This window comes from Aulonocara sp. 'chitande type north' Nkhata Bay, linkage group LG23 (assembly GCF_057382095.1).
Source record: "Aulonocara sp. 'chitande type north' Nkhata Bay isolate Kocher_YH1m ecotype deep benthic linkage group LG23, A_spYH_male_GT1.1, whole genome shotgun sequence".
In the NCBI taxonomy this organism is placed as follows: Eukaryota; Metazoa; Chordata; class Actinopteri; order Cichliformes; family Cichlidae; genus Aulonocara; species Aulonocara sp. 'chitande type north' Nkhata Bay.
The window spans coordinates 27,463,481-27,478,924 of NC_141365.1; the positions used below are offsets into that span (position 1 = coordinate 27,463,481).

At 42.7% G+C, this 15,444-nt stretch overlaps 1 protein-coding gene across 1 annotated transcript in view; it reads right to left on the bottom strand.

The window, feature by feature from the left end:
- Nucleotides 1-15,200, bottom strand: part of LOC147302023 (von Willebrand factor D and EGF domain-containing protein) — a 40,004-nt gene extending 24,804 nt beyond the window's left edge. The window contains exons 1-16 of the mRNA XM_086282573.1: nucleotides 15,149-15,200; nucleotides 13,933-14,411; nucleotides 9,771-9,955; nucleotides 9,325-9,553; nucleotides 8,995-9,060; nucleotides 8,635-8,867; nucleotides 5,386-5,475; nucleotides 5,157-5,298; nucleotides 4,504-4,721; nucleotides 3,422-3,495; nucleotides 3,041-3,317; nucleotides 2,671-2,873; nucleotides 1,645-2,549; nucleotides 1,357-1,493; nucleotides 1,114-1,275; nucleotides 902-1,006 (exon numbers count right to left, since the gene is read on the bottom strand). Coding sequence (XP_086138699.1) covers nucleotides 902-1,006; nucleotides 1,114-1,275; nucleotides 1,357-1,493; nucleotides 1,645-2,549; nucleotides 2,671-2,873; nucleotides 3,041-3,317; nucleotides 3,422-3,495; nucleotides 4,504-4,721; nucleotides 5,157-5,298; nucleotides 5,386-5,475; nucleotides 8,635-8,867; nucleotides 8,995-9,060; nucleotides 9,325-9,553; nucleotides 9,771-9,955; nucleotides 13,933-14,035 — 3,129 coding nt within the window. The 5' untranslated portion in view covers nucleotides 14,036-14,411; nucleotides 15,149-15,200. The remainder of the gene's footprint in view (nucleotides 1-901; nucleotides 1,007-1,113; nucleotides 1,276-1,356; nucleotides 1,494-1,644; nucleotides 2,550-2,670; nucleotides 2,874-3,040; nucleotides 3,318-3,421; nucleotides 3,496-4,503; nucleotides 4,722-5,156; nucleotides 5,299-5,385; nucleotides 5,476-8,634; nucleotides 8,868-8,994; nucleotides 9,061-9,324; nucleotides 9,554-9,770; nucleotides 9,956-13,932; nucleotides 14,412-15,148) is intronic.
- Nucleotides 15,201-15,444: the final 244 nt, after the last annotated feature.

Genomic DNA, 15,444 nt, shown 5'->3' on the forward strand with positions numbered 1-15,444 from the left:
GGTGCTTTCAAAGGGTGATCTACTGACCTGCAAGCACTGTCCACCCAGAATTGTCATAGGACCACTTGGTCAATGGGTAACATATAAGCCTATTGGCCCTTTGCAATAACAAGATAACAATAACAAGATAATAACAAGAAGTTTTTAAATTATAAATGTAACTCAATTACAATAAAAGTACGGTGGCCCCTAGAGACAAAGTACGTACAAACTCCAAAACACAAAGGAAGTGCTCCAGGACGCTAGGGGCAGTGTTGAGCTCGATTTGCAAAAAAAAAAACCCGGCAAGTTTGTTGCAAACACATGGAGTTGCTGGAAAACACCTGCAAGGAAAGAACAACCACACTCATGTATATTCAAATAATTAAAAAAAAAAAGTTCATTTACCTGTTACTACCACGCACCAAATCCGGTCGTTGGTACTTCCTGGCTTGTGTAGCTACTAGGTAACAAAAGCTTGCACGTGCTTCGGAGCTTGTATGTGCTTTGGAATTTGTATGTGCTTTGTCTCTAGGGGCCACCGTAGAAAAGCATATAAACCAAGATTAAAACTTCTGAAATGTATATAGTGACTGAAACTTTACAATAAAGCAACTGTTTCCTATGATCGACATCAGGGCAAATAAAGAATTTTAAAATTGTGAAAAGTAGCAAATGGGATTTCTCAAATTAAGGGCTCCAGATGGACAAACATCCATATTTTGGCATTTTTTCGACTTCCCTACCCTTTTCTGAGTGCTTTACAAACAAAAAATAAAGATGGCAAACAAATGATGCCAATTTTAATAATGAATAATAATAAAAATAATACTTTTCATTAAGATGGATAACATCTTAATGAAAAGTATTTTTATTAGCTCCCCAAGAACAAAAACATTGCTCCGTCTTGCATGCGAGTTACCTTTAACTTACAGAGTCCAGAGCGTGAGGCCTCACAGACCTGACAAATACCATCGTAGATTGTCAGCGTCTTTGCCTGGCTGTACTGAGAGCCGTCATTGCTGACCTAGTACAGAAAAAGAGGAAGGCGATAACGCAAAGACCTTTAGACAAAGCAGTCAACACCTAACAAAAGAGATTTTAATTCCAAGTGAAAATGAGAATGAGCCTTGCCTTAATCTCCCAGCGTGCGTATGGTTTGTCATCCATCATAAAGTCTTCTGTATTGATGGCAGCAGTGCTCAGAGATGGTACAGCACAGTCTAAAACCTTGGAGCTGAGGAAGGTGGCTTTTGTTCGCTGTTTTTCCCCTGGAACCCACGCTTTGTTTATGTACTGCAGAAGGAATTCAAAGGAAAGGTGAACAAAACAGCACTTGAACTCTCTTAATTGATTTTAGCCTTAGCCTCATCTCACCTTCAGTCTAGTGGCATAGCAGCTTAGGTCAGGAGAGTCAATGAAACCGAGGCCAAAGACCCGAATGCTGCGACAGTCGAAAACTCGAATATCACAGAGGCCACTGTTCTCCAAATCGGTTATCTCAAGCGGTTGGCCTATTAGAAGAGAGACTGCTCAAAGGCAAGTTTTTTTTTGACTTGATATAACTAATTTCAAGTTTTAAGAGATTAGTATCAGTGTGACTTTTAATCTACTTTACTCTGTAGTTGTATGTTTGGTATATGTATAACTGTTCCTGATACTCACTGACAGCCAGGCTGCAGTCATGGAAGCTGTAGTTGGGAAAACACTGGCAGCCCCACTCTGTACACTCTCCATTTCCATTGCAGAAATTGGGGCATCGCAGCGCAGTAATCACTTCCCCATGCGTTCCCGGTGTACTGGCCACCTCCAAGGCTCTGTGGGTCAGATTTTCCAGCAGCTTTCTCTCACATTCATTCTCCAGGTATGGCAACAGCGCCTCTTCCCATCCCAGGTCATCTTTAAGCTGTAGGTCTAGCATGCAGAGATCCACTGCCTCACCAAGGCGGCGTCCCAGCAGCTCCCGGCACACTGCTCCAACAGTGGAGTTGACCAAAGCCAGTTGGCATACTTCAAGGGCTTTGGCTGAGGTGAGACCACTTGGCGTGGGCCACTGGGGTTGCACCTCTGGTCGAGCTTCCACCTGGTGATCCTCTGGGAAAAAGTAGGCGTAGCTTTCCAGATCAGCCTGGCTTAGGCTCTGTGCCATTAACACAGGCTGGAATGACGCCTGTCTCTTTGGCCTGTCAACAGAAAGCAGAAGATCCTTTCTGAACTCATCGTCCAGTTCAGGATCCCTGTCACTGTTCTGATTATTCTTGCCGTGAAACCAGAGGTGCCGCCTCTCGACAGGGTGACTGCTGAAGGCAGATATATCCAGAATGCTTTCCTCTTTTTCCAGGCTCTTGATGTATTCGACTGTTGTGTCCATTGAGGGGAACACAGATGTGTAATCCACATTATCATATGCTATGCAGTCTGAGTGAGCAGAGGGATTGTACAAGTTTCTCGTCCCCCTTCCAGCTTCTTGAGAAGTGCTGGATCCTGTTTGGCACCGACAGAAAGGCCTCCTGAGGTCCTGTGTCATACCAGGAGGTGTTTTGTCAAATAAACTGTCACCAGGAGCTATCCTAACACACACAAAGTAAAGGAAAACAAATAACGTTGTGGAGACTTCAGCTGAATTATGGTGGCAATAAGGAAAGATTAGAATTCTGAAAATTAGAAATCTACACTGTGTCCCAGACTGACCTCCAGGTTTCTATGAAGCTGTGCAAGTCATCAGGGCCATAGAACCCACCATCAGAGGCCTGGAAGTCATTGTTGCCGTTCCGGTCGAAGGTGCCACAGAGGCCTTGAGTGTTTCCATAGTCCACGCTGGGTGCCCGGACAGACAGGCTCATCCCCCAATCACCAACATCAGCCCTAACAAAGGCCCCGGAAGGAAAGATCAACTACAAGAGGAGAGTCACATCCAACAGCTAGTTAACATAGTCTCCTCATGCATTAAAAATTCAACTTATATGACAGATCTGAATGAAGGACAGATCATTCTTGCATGATTTTACCATGAATTTAGCCAAATAACTAGACACCAGTTTCCAAATGTCCAGATACCTACGGTGACCTTCTTCCCTTGGTGGGACTCCAGCACCCTGACCCGACTCCCCTCACTGTCACCGAGGTTCTTAAGATCAAGCTGTGGCCTCGTTTCCTGCGGTTGCCCATTGCACATGTCAAAGATGGCAAGCTCGTTCCCCTCTCGCACTACAACGCCGCAGTTACATGCAACGGAGTAGTGTCGACTGCTGCAGTCCCACTGGCGAGAATGGACTTCAAATTCCCTGGAGAGGCTCTGGTAAAGGACAAATGTGCCAGTCTGGTGGTTCTCGTAACGCCTGAAAAGGAAATGCAGATTTTTTAATAAGAATTTGAAGACTTTAACTGTTGCACTAACTGCCCTATAAATGGATTCATTTAACAAAAGCTGGAGGTAAGTTACCTGCCATCTAGTGTAATGATATGCGGGTCAGTCAAAGAGTAGCACGTGGAAGTGGGAATATCCTGGACCGTGACCTGGGGGTGGGAGGTAGAGGTCACCAGAAGAAAGATTAAGGGGGCTATACCCTCTGACCCTGTGGTCTTAGGCTTTGATGTTTTCACTGAACACAGATGAAAAAGCTCCTCAGAGACAGAGTGTCTGGAGGGCTGACATCACATCTTACATAATGTCACCGCTTGTATGGACACAACTAATGACCGCTTAGAGAGGCGCTCTTTAAGTATTATGTCAAACCATCAAACAAGTGCATGTTTGGTCCTGAACCACAACCTCTCCTTCAGTGTTAAAAAGAACTGTATAATTGTGTGTATGTGTAAACAATATGATGGAAAAACCTGCTATTTGGAGCCATTGTAGTACTTCTCTTTAATTAAAGTAATACTTTCATTCGACATTTAGCTTTAGAAGCTGGTCCTCTCTTCCTGTTAGGCATAATGGAATCCATTGAAATGCCACTTGAAGACCCTCTATTTATCCTGAATAAGTCCAGGAACCCATTTAAGGACTGTGTTTATTGTAGGACCCTAGCACAAAGCATCCATGGTGCCACAAACCCAGCTTTTACCCACTAGTGACCCTATAGATCTTATTAAAAGCTCCTCAAGGGCCAGAGGAGAGCCTTTGTGTGACAGTTTTTCCAAAAAAGAAAGTCCTCTTAAGGTTGCTCCACATGCCACATTTAACTTGCATGCCTCAGATTCCAGCTGTCGCCCAAACCTCCTCAGGGTTTCCTTCCAAGATCCTCACGAATGGTTTGAAATTTATTTCAAAAGTGGAAAAATCGTCAAGCATCTCTCAATCTGCCTCAAGGATATTGTGTAGGACAACTGTAGCTGCAATTTCTAGCTCTTCAGATCCCAGCAGACTCTGTATTCACCACACAAACAAACCCATTTCCAAAACTTTGTACACATAAAATGTAAATAAAAACAGAATGCAATGACTTGAAAACTTCATATAATCATATTTTATTCTGTTTTTATCCACACGAACAATCTGTCGTTCTAAATGACCTCACTCACTTTGAGGGATGTCGGGACGTAGCTTCTCCAAAGGCGTGGTGCAGAGGGTCCAGGCGAAGCACCGATCAGGCTCATGCGGTTCCCATCACGTGTGAAATCAGTCACAGCAGTGACAAAAAACTTTGCCCAACCGCAGCTGCCTTCACTGCAGGTGTTTGGCTGGAGCTGCACCTGGCAGGCGGACAGCACCACGTTGGAGACCTCATGGCCCAGGCTGTCTGTGGATGTCAACACAGCAGTAAATTAATGTTAACAGACAGCACACAGCTGCCTGCACAACTGTAATGATGTCTTTCTTAGCCGGCTTCAATGCGATGATGTACAAGGTGAGTCTGGGAATAACAATAATAAGATCCCAGAGGAAATGAGAAATGCTTGAAATTGTTTTGATTGTTTTATTAATGCGCGACTGTGGCCTCAGTAGTTAATTCAGCTGCTCTAATTTGTGTTTGGTGATTTTTGTTAATTACCCAATAACGGGTACATTAATGCTTAAATGGGGGCAATATTTGTCCAACTGTAGTGGTTGCTGCAGGCAGTACTTAACTAAATTGCAGGTTAACCTTAAATATACTCAAGTTGTAGATTTATTATGTCCTTGCAGATAAAGGTGATGACACAGACTCTATCTCCTGTTTTCCCACAGGTCTGACCTGGATTGTTGACAGTCAGAGCCAGAGGGACTCCACACTGGTGGCCGATGTTGGAGGTGAAGCAGGGGATGGGGACGGTACTGTGGACAGTCACCTCGTGCTCCTTACTGTTCTCTGCTATGTGGAGCACATCTGGAGAGAACTGAGGAGAAAGGAATAAGAGTCTATGAGGTTCTCACTGAGAAATGAAACCAAACTGGGGTTTTAAAACAGTCAGAGGAGGCTTTACCTTCAGCCCAGCGTAGAAACTCTCACTGTCTTTTGAAGTCGATCTTGTGTGGCTGGAGTTGGCTCTGAAAGTCGACACACTGCAGGAGAACTACAGGGGAAATATCAGCTGAAGCATGAAGTCTGAATCAGCTGCTTTTAAATCATTTTTTCATCCGACTTAACAACAAAGCCAGACCCCAAAACCCCTTTATGGTTAGAAAACCATCTCATCTCTTTATCCATAACTATTGGTTTCTTATCTAAACCATTTATCCACTACCTTTAGTGGCTACTGAAGAACAAGCATGATGATGGGACATGAACAGCAGAAACTGTAGCTACAAATAAACGCATGCATCAAATAGATAAATAACCAAACAATGAGCAAAAGTGGTTGGACTATGTCTCTAAACCTAAACATGCTAGATACTGATAATGGACAACAAAAAAACAAAGAGACTTTAAAGCGATGGCTACAGTGAGTCTACGTAGAGGTCGGCATTCACTCAAACTTTAACCTCAGTCTGGCTTCTTGGCTAGCTTTGTGTTAGCATCAGCAAACATCGCTTGTTAAACTATGAATCTGAAAACTGAGAAACACTAAATCTGGATGTTTAAATAAATCATTTATCCAATTCTTTACTGTTAGCTACAGCAGTCGGTTTACCTAATAATGTCTAACATTTTATACATTTTAACTAGTTTTTCAGTTGTTTATCGTGCATGTTTGGCTCAAAATCTAAATGCGCCGCTGATTTCCACTGCTTTTAGTTTTTTTACACACTTACTAGTTTCATATTTTTAGCCAGCAATATCAGCTGTTAGCATTCTTTTAGTGACCAAGTCCAACGTATTTTCATTTTATAATTGTTTTCATTTAACTCATGTATGCATTTATTTTCTTTCAGTTGCAGTTTCTGCTGTTCAAGTCCCATCATCACATTTGTCCTTCATATACTTTTTTCTTGTTGTCTTTTTTCAGATCAGTTGAGCTAATCTACTTCTGCTACAGAAGTACACACTGGGGTACTTGTAGCCCTTTCTGTGAATCACTGATCTAAGAGAAGTAAAAGATGAAGGTATACTGGAGTTTGAAACCACCTTTCACATTTTGATTGCTCAAACAAACTTGAGCTATGTAACTGTCAACTGATGTGGATAAACGAGAGTGGAAGAGTGCATTACCTTTTCACACTGTGTTATGAAAAAGACCAGCAGTGTGCAACTGTCACTGTATTGGTGATTCATCAAAATGTTTCCAGATATAGCTCATAACACAACAAACCAATGCTCCAAAAGCACTAATATTTAACTCTCTTTCATGGTTTAAAAGAAATGAAGATGACCTCTGACCCTGCCCAGCTGCTATATCAACACACGCTAAAGACGAGCCCCATGAGCAAACCCAGCCCTGCATAACATCTGCTAGACCAAACTAACATAACCCCGGTGTACAGACATGGGAGCAACGTGGTCCACAGCTGCAAGATGACAAAAACTGGGAGTGACATCACCTCGGTGTCAAATGGTATCACGCTGAAAAATCAAATAACTTTGTGTTTCCTAGCAACATATCACTTCTCAAGGAAATGAAAGCTATCAGCAGCCTGCACAGTCTGGCTGTATGGAAATGAGGCTGTGCAGCAGCGTGTTGACATCCTGGAAAGACAAAGGTCAATCATAACAGTTTTTACTCCAGTGCAGGGCAGGAGCGCAGCGACTCAGCGTCAGCTTCAGCTGCAAGAAGGCAATCTTGTCGACAGCTACTCATATTTAGTTGTCATTTTAACCAATCTTCGGATTTCTTTATTCTTTTGCTGCTGTCTGGTTTTAGTGCTATTAGCAATTATTCTTCCTAGTAAATCTTCAGTTCTTCTGATTATTGTCTTGCATACTGAGCTTTCAAAACAAAGCTAAATTCGATCCTCCTAGGACACAAAGATGACGTCAAAGAACATCCACGTGCTAAGGTTTATTGAATAAACTCTTTCCATCGCCCTAAAGGCAACCTGGTAAAGAAATAAAGCTGCTGGCATTCTGATTTGATTATTAATAATAATTTGGAGCATTCTGAAAATAACCCAGAACTACAACAAACCATAAAATGTATCTGGTATTTTCGTGCTACTGTGAATCTGCTCTCTCCTAAGCCCTGAATGCAGATGGTTCTTGGTGCTGGACACTTTTTGTTTTTTGTAGAGTTTTGCTGAGGAGTCACAGTTGAGAAGGTGTTGGTAGCAAAATAGCAAACACTACCTGCGAAGGACAAAACAGGGTTTGCATTTGCTTAATTCAATCTTGAAATCATAAACTTTCATTTGGCTTTTTGTTGCCTGTTAAAAAAAATCTACATTTTTAAACAATGACCAGGAGGACATCTTGACCCACCTATCTGGTGGCTATGTCGCAAACCCCAAGAAATGACCAGATTACAAGATGCAGACAAGCCAGTGGGTACCCTGCGTTGGTGTGCAATGATACTGTAAGGTCTGCCTCTGTGTGATATTTTTCAAAGCCATTTTTCCCTTCTCAAGATAATTAAGTGTTGGGCTATTTTTCCCTTTGCTTTTTGGAACATCTGCATAAACACATTTTGTGGGCCTCCTAATAATGCAATCTTTCTGCTGAAACTGGATAAAAAAACAAACAAAGGAAAACTTTGGCAGCCCCAAAACCCAAGTACTCGAGAATTTTGAAAAAGGAAAGCCACATGGACAACTCTGGAACCAGAAAAAATACACATTTTGGGATTTAGGCAAATGATAACGTGCAAAACTTCTCTTCGTCTGCAAGAAGGCATCATCCAAACAGCTGACAAGATGGTATCTCACAAGAAATATCCATATTTAATGTCTATATTTAATATAACCCAAACACTTCCTTTATCGTTGTGCAAGAACAGCTACACTACTGCATGAATGAAGAGTTGCCAAGATTTCAACGTAAGAAACAGCTTTATTTTATATACGTGCGTCGGTTCATGTAAAAATAACTTCCTAGAATTCACTGTGAAGATGTGAATGGAGATCGGCTTAAATGGGACACATATGGAGCAAGGCTTTTCCAAACTGCAACTGATTTAACTTCCCCACCCTTTTCTTGCATTCTCTCGACTGCATATGACACATGTTGCTTCTCTGCGTTTTCTCTGTGAGCCTGAACTCATGAAAAAAAAAAAATCAGTTCAGCATGATCATGGGCCACTCGAGGAGGTCAAACCCACCACATGTGCTCCCCAAAACTTTCAACACAGTCTGGCAGGAATTACCGTTTCTCCAAGCCTGAAGCGAACGCCATCCATCTCCACCACAGAGAAGGGCTTCAGCGTGGCTTCCTGTCTGATCTCGGCCTTCATGCTATTGCTGATGTGTCTGGCCCAAACCACCTGGAAGCCCAGCGTCTGGCTCCATGGTGGCGAGACGAAGGAGCACCTCAGGTGGACGCTGTGGCCGATGAGCTCCGCAGTGATCACCGGTCGGGAGGGCAGGGACGGGACGGCCTCTGAAAGCAGATTTGGGCAGTTGCTGAAGTCACAATAATTGGTTTTCTTTTTAATTTTTTACAGTAAATTGAGGATGCAGGGACCTTCTTTATACAGAGATGAACACATATTTTAAGAGTCTTGTACCTTTGCATTGACCGTTGTTTTCCACCTCCCCTGCTGGGCATAGCCTGGGCCCCAAATCTGAAGCAACTGAAAGATGAGATTCATCAAATATCTTTCTACTATTAGGCTAAAAACATATACCATAATTCATCTCTGTAATCTAAGAATAAAGTTAATTCAGTGAGGTTTTCGTTTTCTCATCCAAATGAATCCCTTAGAGTGGCTTGGCCAAACCATCCAACCTCAGGTTTCCTTTATTAGGGTCTTGCTGATATTTCCATCTACATCAGCTCCAACACTTTCATTAAACTTTGAACTTCTACAGCAAAAATAAAGCAGATGAATGCTCACCTTTTGCACAGTATCCCATGCACCCCTGCGTTGGCTGCAGGTAGTAAACCATGAACTCTCCACAGTTTCGCACCTTGACAGGGATACGGAAAAGGCAGCAGTCTTTGGAACTTCCGTGGAAGAACTGCCAGGTGGCACAGGCGGAGAGCTGGCGGGTCTCGCCAGGACGTGGCAGTGAGGTGTCTTTCAGTGACAGCCACACCGGAGCCTGGGTACCACAGCGGTTCATCTGCAAGAGGCCGCAAACAGAAACAGTCATTACCTTTATAGAGGTGGTTATTATACCCTGCACCTGTACTGGAGGTGTCTATTATATCACTTGTTTGAATGATAGATATTTAATGGTGCTTTTTGGCAGTGAAGGAAGCAGTCAGTGTAGAGACTTGAAGGAATGTGAGCACAGACACCTCTGTGACAGAACTTGCTTGTCATTTTGACCATTTTACCTCAACACAGGCGGTCGGCATCTCTGCTGGCTTGTTGTTGATCCAGAACCTGTACCAGCCTGGTGACAGCGAGTGGTCACAGATCAGATCCTGGATGGCGGTGTTCTGGATTTCAGTGGAGTCAAAGTCAACACTTCGATAAGGATTGCTCAAACTCCGATGACCTCCCAGGTAACACTCTGGAGCTGAGAACAAGAACGACAAAGATGTCAAACTGAGAACTCATGAAAGGGGTAAAGACGGCAAAATAATGTGGAAAAGAATTTGTTCATATGCCTTAAACAAAAAGCTACAGAGAGCGTATGTTATGAGAACCTTAAGTTGATGATGTTCTCTTGGAAGCTTGCCTCTGCAGGAAAAAGCAGTGTTTTCAAACCTTAAACCCCTTCCTCTCAATCCATCTGCTTTGAGCTAAATTAAATGAAAACTGGACATGATTAGATCAGGTCTTTATCTGTGTCAGAGTCCTGCTGTTTAGTTGTGTAAAAGACAGACATTGCAGAGGTAGACAAAACAAAATCACAAGACTTTGGGTGAAAACTTTTAACTTTTACTCTTTTTTTGTTTCCTACGCCACTTCACACTGACCTATGAATCACTCAAGGATAAAAAAGGCCCCACCTCAAGTGATGCACCAGCGTTGTATCTACACATAATAGACAATTTAAAAAAAAGAAACTGATTTAAAATGTATCTTTAGGCACTATGTTACTAGCAGCCTTTCAGAAAAACACATCGTTTGTTCCCATTTTTTTAGTTGGATCTATAAAAAAATGCAAATGTTCAACAGTGAGTGTTTACAGGCAACTGTTAAACACGGTGGAGTCTATGTCATTGTTGATGCTGCATTTCAGTCTGTGGTGTTGGAGATCTTGTCAAAATTGATGGAATATGAACACAGAAACAGTGCCATCAGATTTTGATCCACCATCTAATACCATCTGGAAATCATCTGATTGGTAACAGCTTCTTTTTTCATCATGACAATGTTCCCAAACACACTGCCAATGCAGTAAAATCATACCTGTATAGAAAAACACACAGTGGAGCACTATCAGTCATGGATCGGCCTTCTCAGATCCTGAACCTCAACATTATTGAAGCAGTGTGGGATCATGTTGACAGAGAACAGAACAAAAGGCAGAAACATCCAAAGAAGAGCTTTGAATGTCCTTCAAGAAGCCTGGAGAACTAGCGAACTCAAGACTTTTGCACACTAAAGTACACTCAATATCAAAGTTAATTAATTCTCAGTCTTGCAAAGCCAGAAAAAGGTGAAAAAACAATCAGTTATACACTAAACGGACATAAGCCTCGGTTTAAAGTTGAGGATGAAGGATTTAACTGAGCAGGCTTTAGTTTTAACTTCAGTATGACCTTCTGATTTGATCTCTAAACCCAGGAGTGAGAAAACAGTGTGTTTATTATAACAGAAGAATTATGTGACGAACCAGTAAGTGACCAAAACTCAAAGCTGTCTAAAGGAAAAGGTGACAAACAGAAACAATTTGCTGTTTTGTGTTAGGGTGTTGAACATCTCACCGCCACAGGTTATCTAAATTGCCTAGAATAACAGAAATTCCAGTGAGCCTCTCGCTTCTCTTAACTCGCCCCAGGAAAGGACGCTAAAACCAACGGCACATGACAGGCCTCTGAACACCGCCTGCAGCTGGAAGCTGAGAAGACCGGAGGAATTATTTCCACCAAACACGTACTTTTCCACACCGCCACACTCCCAAAAGCTCTACATCTGTGGAGTGAAATAGGTCAAACTTGTCAGCAGAGGTCTTTGTTAACAAACCTTAGAGGCAGATGAGTAAAGTCACATCAGGGAAAACAAATGTTCAGGGTATTTAGGATGTTTTAGGAGCCACAAAGTCATGATTGGGCAGGGTAAAGTTGCCGCCAGTGATCCCAAGCCTAAACAAGGGCTTACCGGCTGGTCTGCGTGCTGACAGCCTCTTGAAACCAAATGCTTTTGTTTACACTGTCGCCTGTCTGAGCGTCCACCTCGTCTGGAAGCTCCGCTGACAAGATTCGAGGTCACAGGTTGTCCAAACAACTAGGGCTTCAGGAAGGAGGTGCTGCTGGCTAAACTGTTCCAATTGGCGTCTTAATGAGTTTACAAAGAAGTGGGGGAGGTAAATGAGTAGCCCCCCTGGGGGGTTTAGAGTTATCCCACTGGGAGAGAAGACCCTCAGGAGCCCAGATGTGCAGGGACTTAACTGGGAATACTCTAGTTACTCCAGTTTCTCAGCAAAAGTGTTGTGTTATCACCAAGGGAGTTGTTGGCCTTTTTCCCAGAGGGCCCACAGTCAGAAACTACACAGTCAGACCACCAGGGAAAGGGCAAAGAGCCTGAATGAATTGTGAAAATACTAAAATGATGGGATGATGATGAGTTACTCTCACTGATGAAAGCATTTTTTGTGAAGGGTAACACTTATAATGCTTCATTGTCTTTATTTAAAAACACGGTTTGAAGCAGTAATGATAGATAACCAGAAAATACATATTTTGCCACAAGTTCCTTAAAGAGGTTGGAAAGTGGCATTTATACTACTGACAGACCCCGAAACTCTTTAATAAAACCTCAGACTTCAGGGAAAGTGAAGAAGTCTCGCATTGTGTTGGATTGTTAATCTCTAGTTAGTCTTGGGGAGGAAGAACTTTAAAAGACAGGAATTTCAACAGGATGTTTCAGGAAGAGGATGAGGACAAGTGGTTGTGTAAAGAACAGGTAGTTATTAGGACATTATTACATGACAACATGAGTCCTCTGTACTCACAGGTCGGCCTTCACCTGTCTTTGAACCCAACCTTCATTTGTTCTGAGCAGCACACCTGTAAAACCTTTTTATCACTGGACAGTGATGCTGTTGTGTTCATAAAGGGGACCAATCTCTCTCTCTGTCACACACACACACACACACACACACACACGCTAAAAACCTTGAGACTTATAATTCACATATATACCTAATGATAACTTTATTAGGTACATCGTTTTAACTAATTACATAGCAGCAACTTAATGCACTTCGGTATGTAGCCAAGTCAAGATGAACGGTTAAAGTTCAGTATGAGCATGAGATTTAAGTGACTTTAAATGTGGCATGGTTGTTGGAGGTTCAGCTGGTTTTAACACTTTTTGTTCATGGTACATCTGCAAGGTCAGCAGGTTAAATGTACTTTTTTACTTGATAAGCTTTTTCTTTTCTTTACTACTGAATGTCACGTACAAATCAATAGAAGGCTGCTGGGTGACAGGTTGGAGTAAACTGAGCGCATTTTTGTTACAGTCAGGACTCGTAATCGGCACAATTGCAGCTCCAAGATTTTCTTTGTTTTGGTCATTGCATTCACTCCCATCCTAAATTCTGACAGCTGGGAAAACAGCAGCTCACCAAATCTGACCTTTATGCGCACCTTTTTACAGTCCTCTTTGAAATCCCAGCAAGGGAAGAAGACCAGGGAGAGCAACAATCCCTTGAAATTACTGTATAATATTAAGTAACAGTGAATTATACTCTTTAATGAGTCATAACTCTGTGTTCTGATCTTGTTTCAATTATGACCACTTAACTTCCTGCTCTCTTCACCAGTTTGACATTTTTATTTCCATTTGGGTTCAACTTGCCACATTTTTTCCAAATGATAATCAGCTCCATGTTGGTGAATTAAAGCCCACACATGCATGACTTTATCTCTAAATGATGGGAAAAGAACCCCATTGCATGAAAGGGAAAATAAACTTGTGATCAGATAATAATTTCTGCACCAATTAAGAATCTTTTAAAAACATCTTTAGATCAGAAGGAGAGAAAAAAAATCTTTTCTCCAGATTCAAACATCTAATTATTGTTTCTCTCTGTTTCTTTGTGATTGGCTTGGCTGTGTTCTGGTGCCTTTGAAGGGTCCATTTAACCCTTTGGAGCTGAGTGATGGGAATGCAGTCCAAGTCACGCAGATTTCTTTTCTTTTCTTTCTTTCTTTTTACACGTAACACTTTCTTATCTCTGCATTCCATTTAAGAACACATTTCGAAGTCCGCTCTCAGTCTCGCTTTTTGCATCTGCTTCTATTTCAGCTCAGATCACGGCAAAGTCTTCAAACTAGTCTTTAAAAAGACCCGGTGCGTTTAAACAAGGCATGCACTTACCATGTTGCGCTATTGCCGCTAATTGCACGACCCCCAGCAGCAGAGCGATGCGTAAAAATCCAAAGAACGACAGGCGCACTGAACCAAATGCGCAACAGACCATGACTGCGGCTCCAGGTTAAACAGATGCAGCAGGCTCGGACCAGTCCACGGGTCCCATTGAAAGTTTGGAGAAATGTGGCGAATTTGGGGCAAAGTGCACTTTGTCTCTCCTCCGCGCATTCGCGTTTTGGTGATTAGAGGAAAGCTTGCGCTCCGCTCGCGGGAGACTGGCTTTCAGATCACTGAGAGAGAATAAGAAGAGGAGGGGAGGGGGGTGAGAGTAAATCACGGAGATGGTAGGTGGGTCCTCTTCTCTGTAATCCCCCGAAACATCACGTGGCCACAAATAAATTAATCATCCATCCCATTCGTCTTCGTCAGAGCTGCACAAACACGCCGTGCTCCTTGCAGGCTGTTTAGACCTACGGCTGGAGAGCCTGGGGACGCAAAGCTGTGAGTCAGTGTGAGCAAAGTGAAACTAAAACAACAGTTTAAAAAGGGTCACAGAAGCCCACCAGGGAGAACATGTGCATGTTTCGTAACGTTCCCCTCCTCAACCACAGCGCAATTACTTTTAAGTCTTTAAATCCCATTTTATGTGTTTTGCCGCTTTCTGCACATGGATGAAATAAACACGCATTTTTGAGCAAAAACATCACAAATTTTCGCAGAGACAATATCTCTGCAGCAGACCGCGCACACTGTGTAACTGCAGTGCATATGTGCGCTCCTGTGCAGCTGTATGTACTCAGCGCATGCAGTGAGAGCACGAGTGAAGCTGCGGAGGAAGTGAACGTCCAGTCAGGCTTTACTTTAGAGGAACAGGATTATAAAATGATGCACGAGAAATGAACAGAGTTACTCATAACTCATAGGTTGTTAGCATCGGTTGGGACACTGCAGATAAACAAAGAATGCACTGATTTAGAAGCATATATCCAAGCAAATGCTTCAAAACTGTTGGCACAGGGGGCACATGAGAGCCCCAAAATGTTTTCTCATTCTTAATTGATATCAGATTTTAGGACCTGTTTTGTCATGTTTCTTGTTTTGCAATGTTTACATTGTTCCCTGAGTCTGGACTGCAAGAGGTTTGGCAGGAAATATGCTGGACTAAGAAAGACCTTCTGTTAAAAAACAAAACCTCAGGATGACGGCGCATATTGCTTCAAACCTGGATAAGTGTCGTTCAGCTTTAATGGTGCCTTCGCAGATGTGCATGTTACGTCTGGCATGCGCGCTAATGACACACCCACATACCAACATGGACGGTAGCTTTGAAGTGTGACCTGATGACAAGTCAGATCATCCCTCTCGTCTTATTAGTTTCCCACTTCACAGCAATCAGCTCAGTCCACCTAAATAAGGGGTTTCCTGGCTCAGAGTGGGTCTTTGGGGTTGACTTACGGACGATCCTCCTGTTGGCGTTGTTCCCACATCATGATAATAAATGTTGTTCCAGGTTCAACA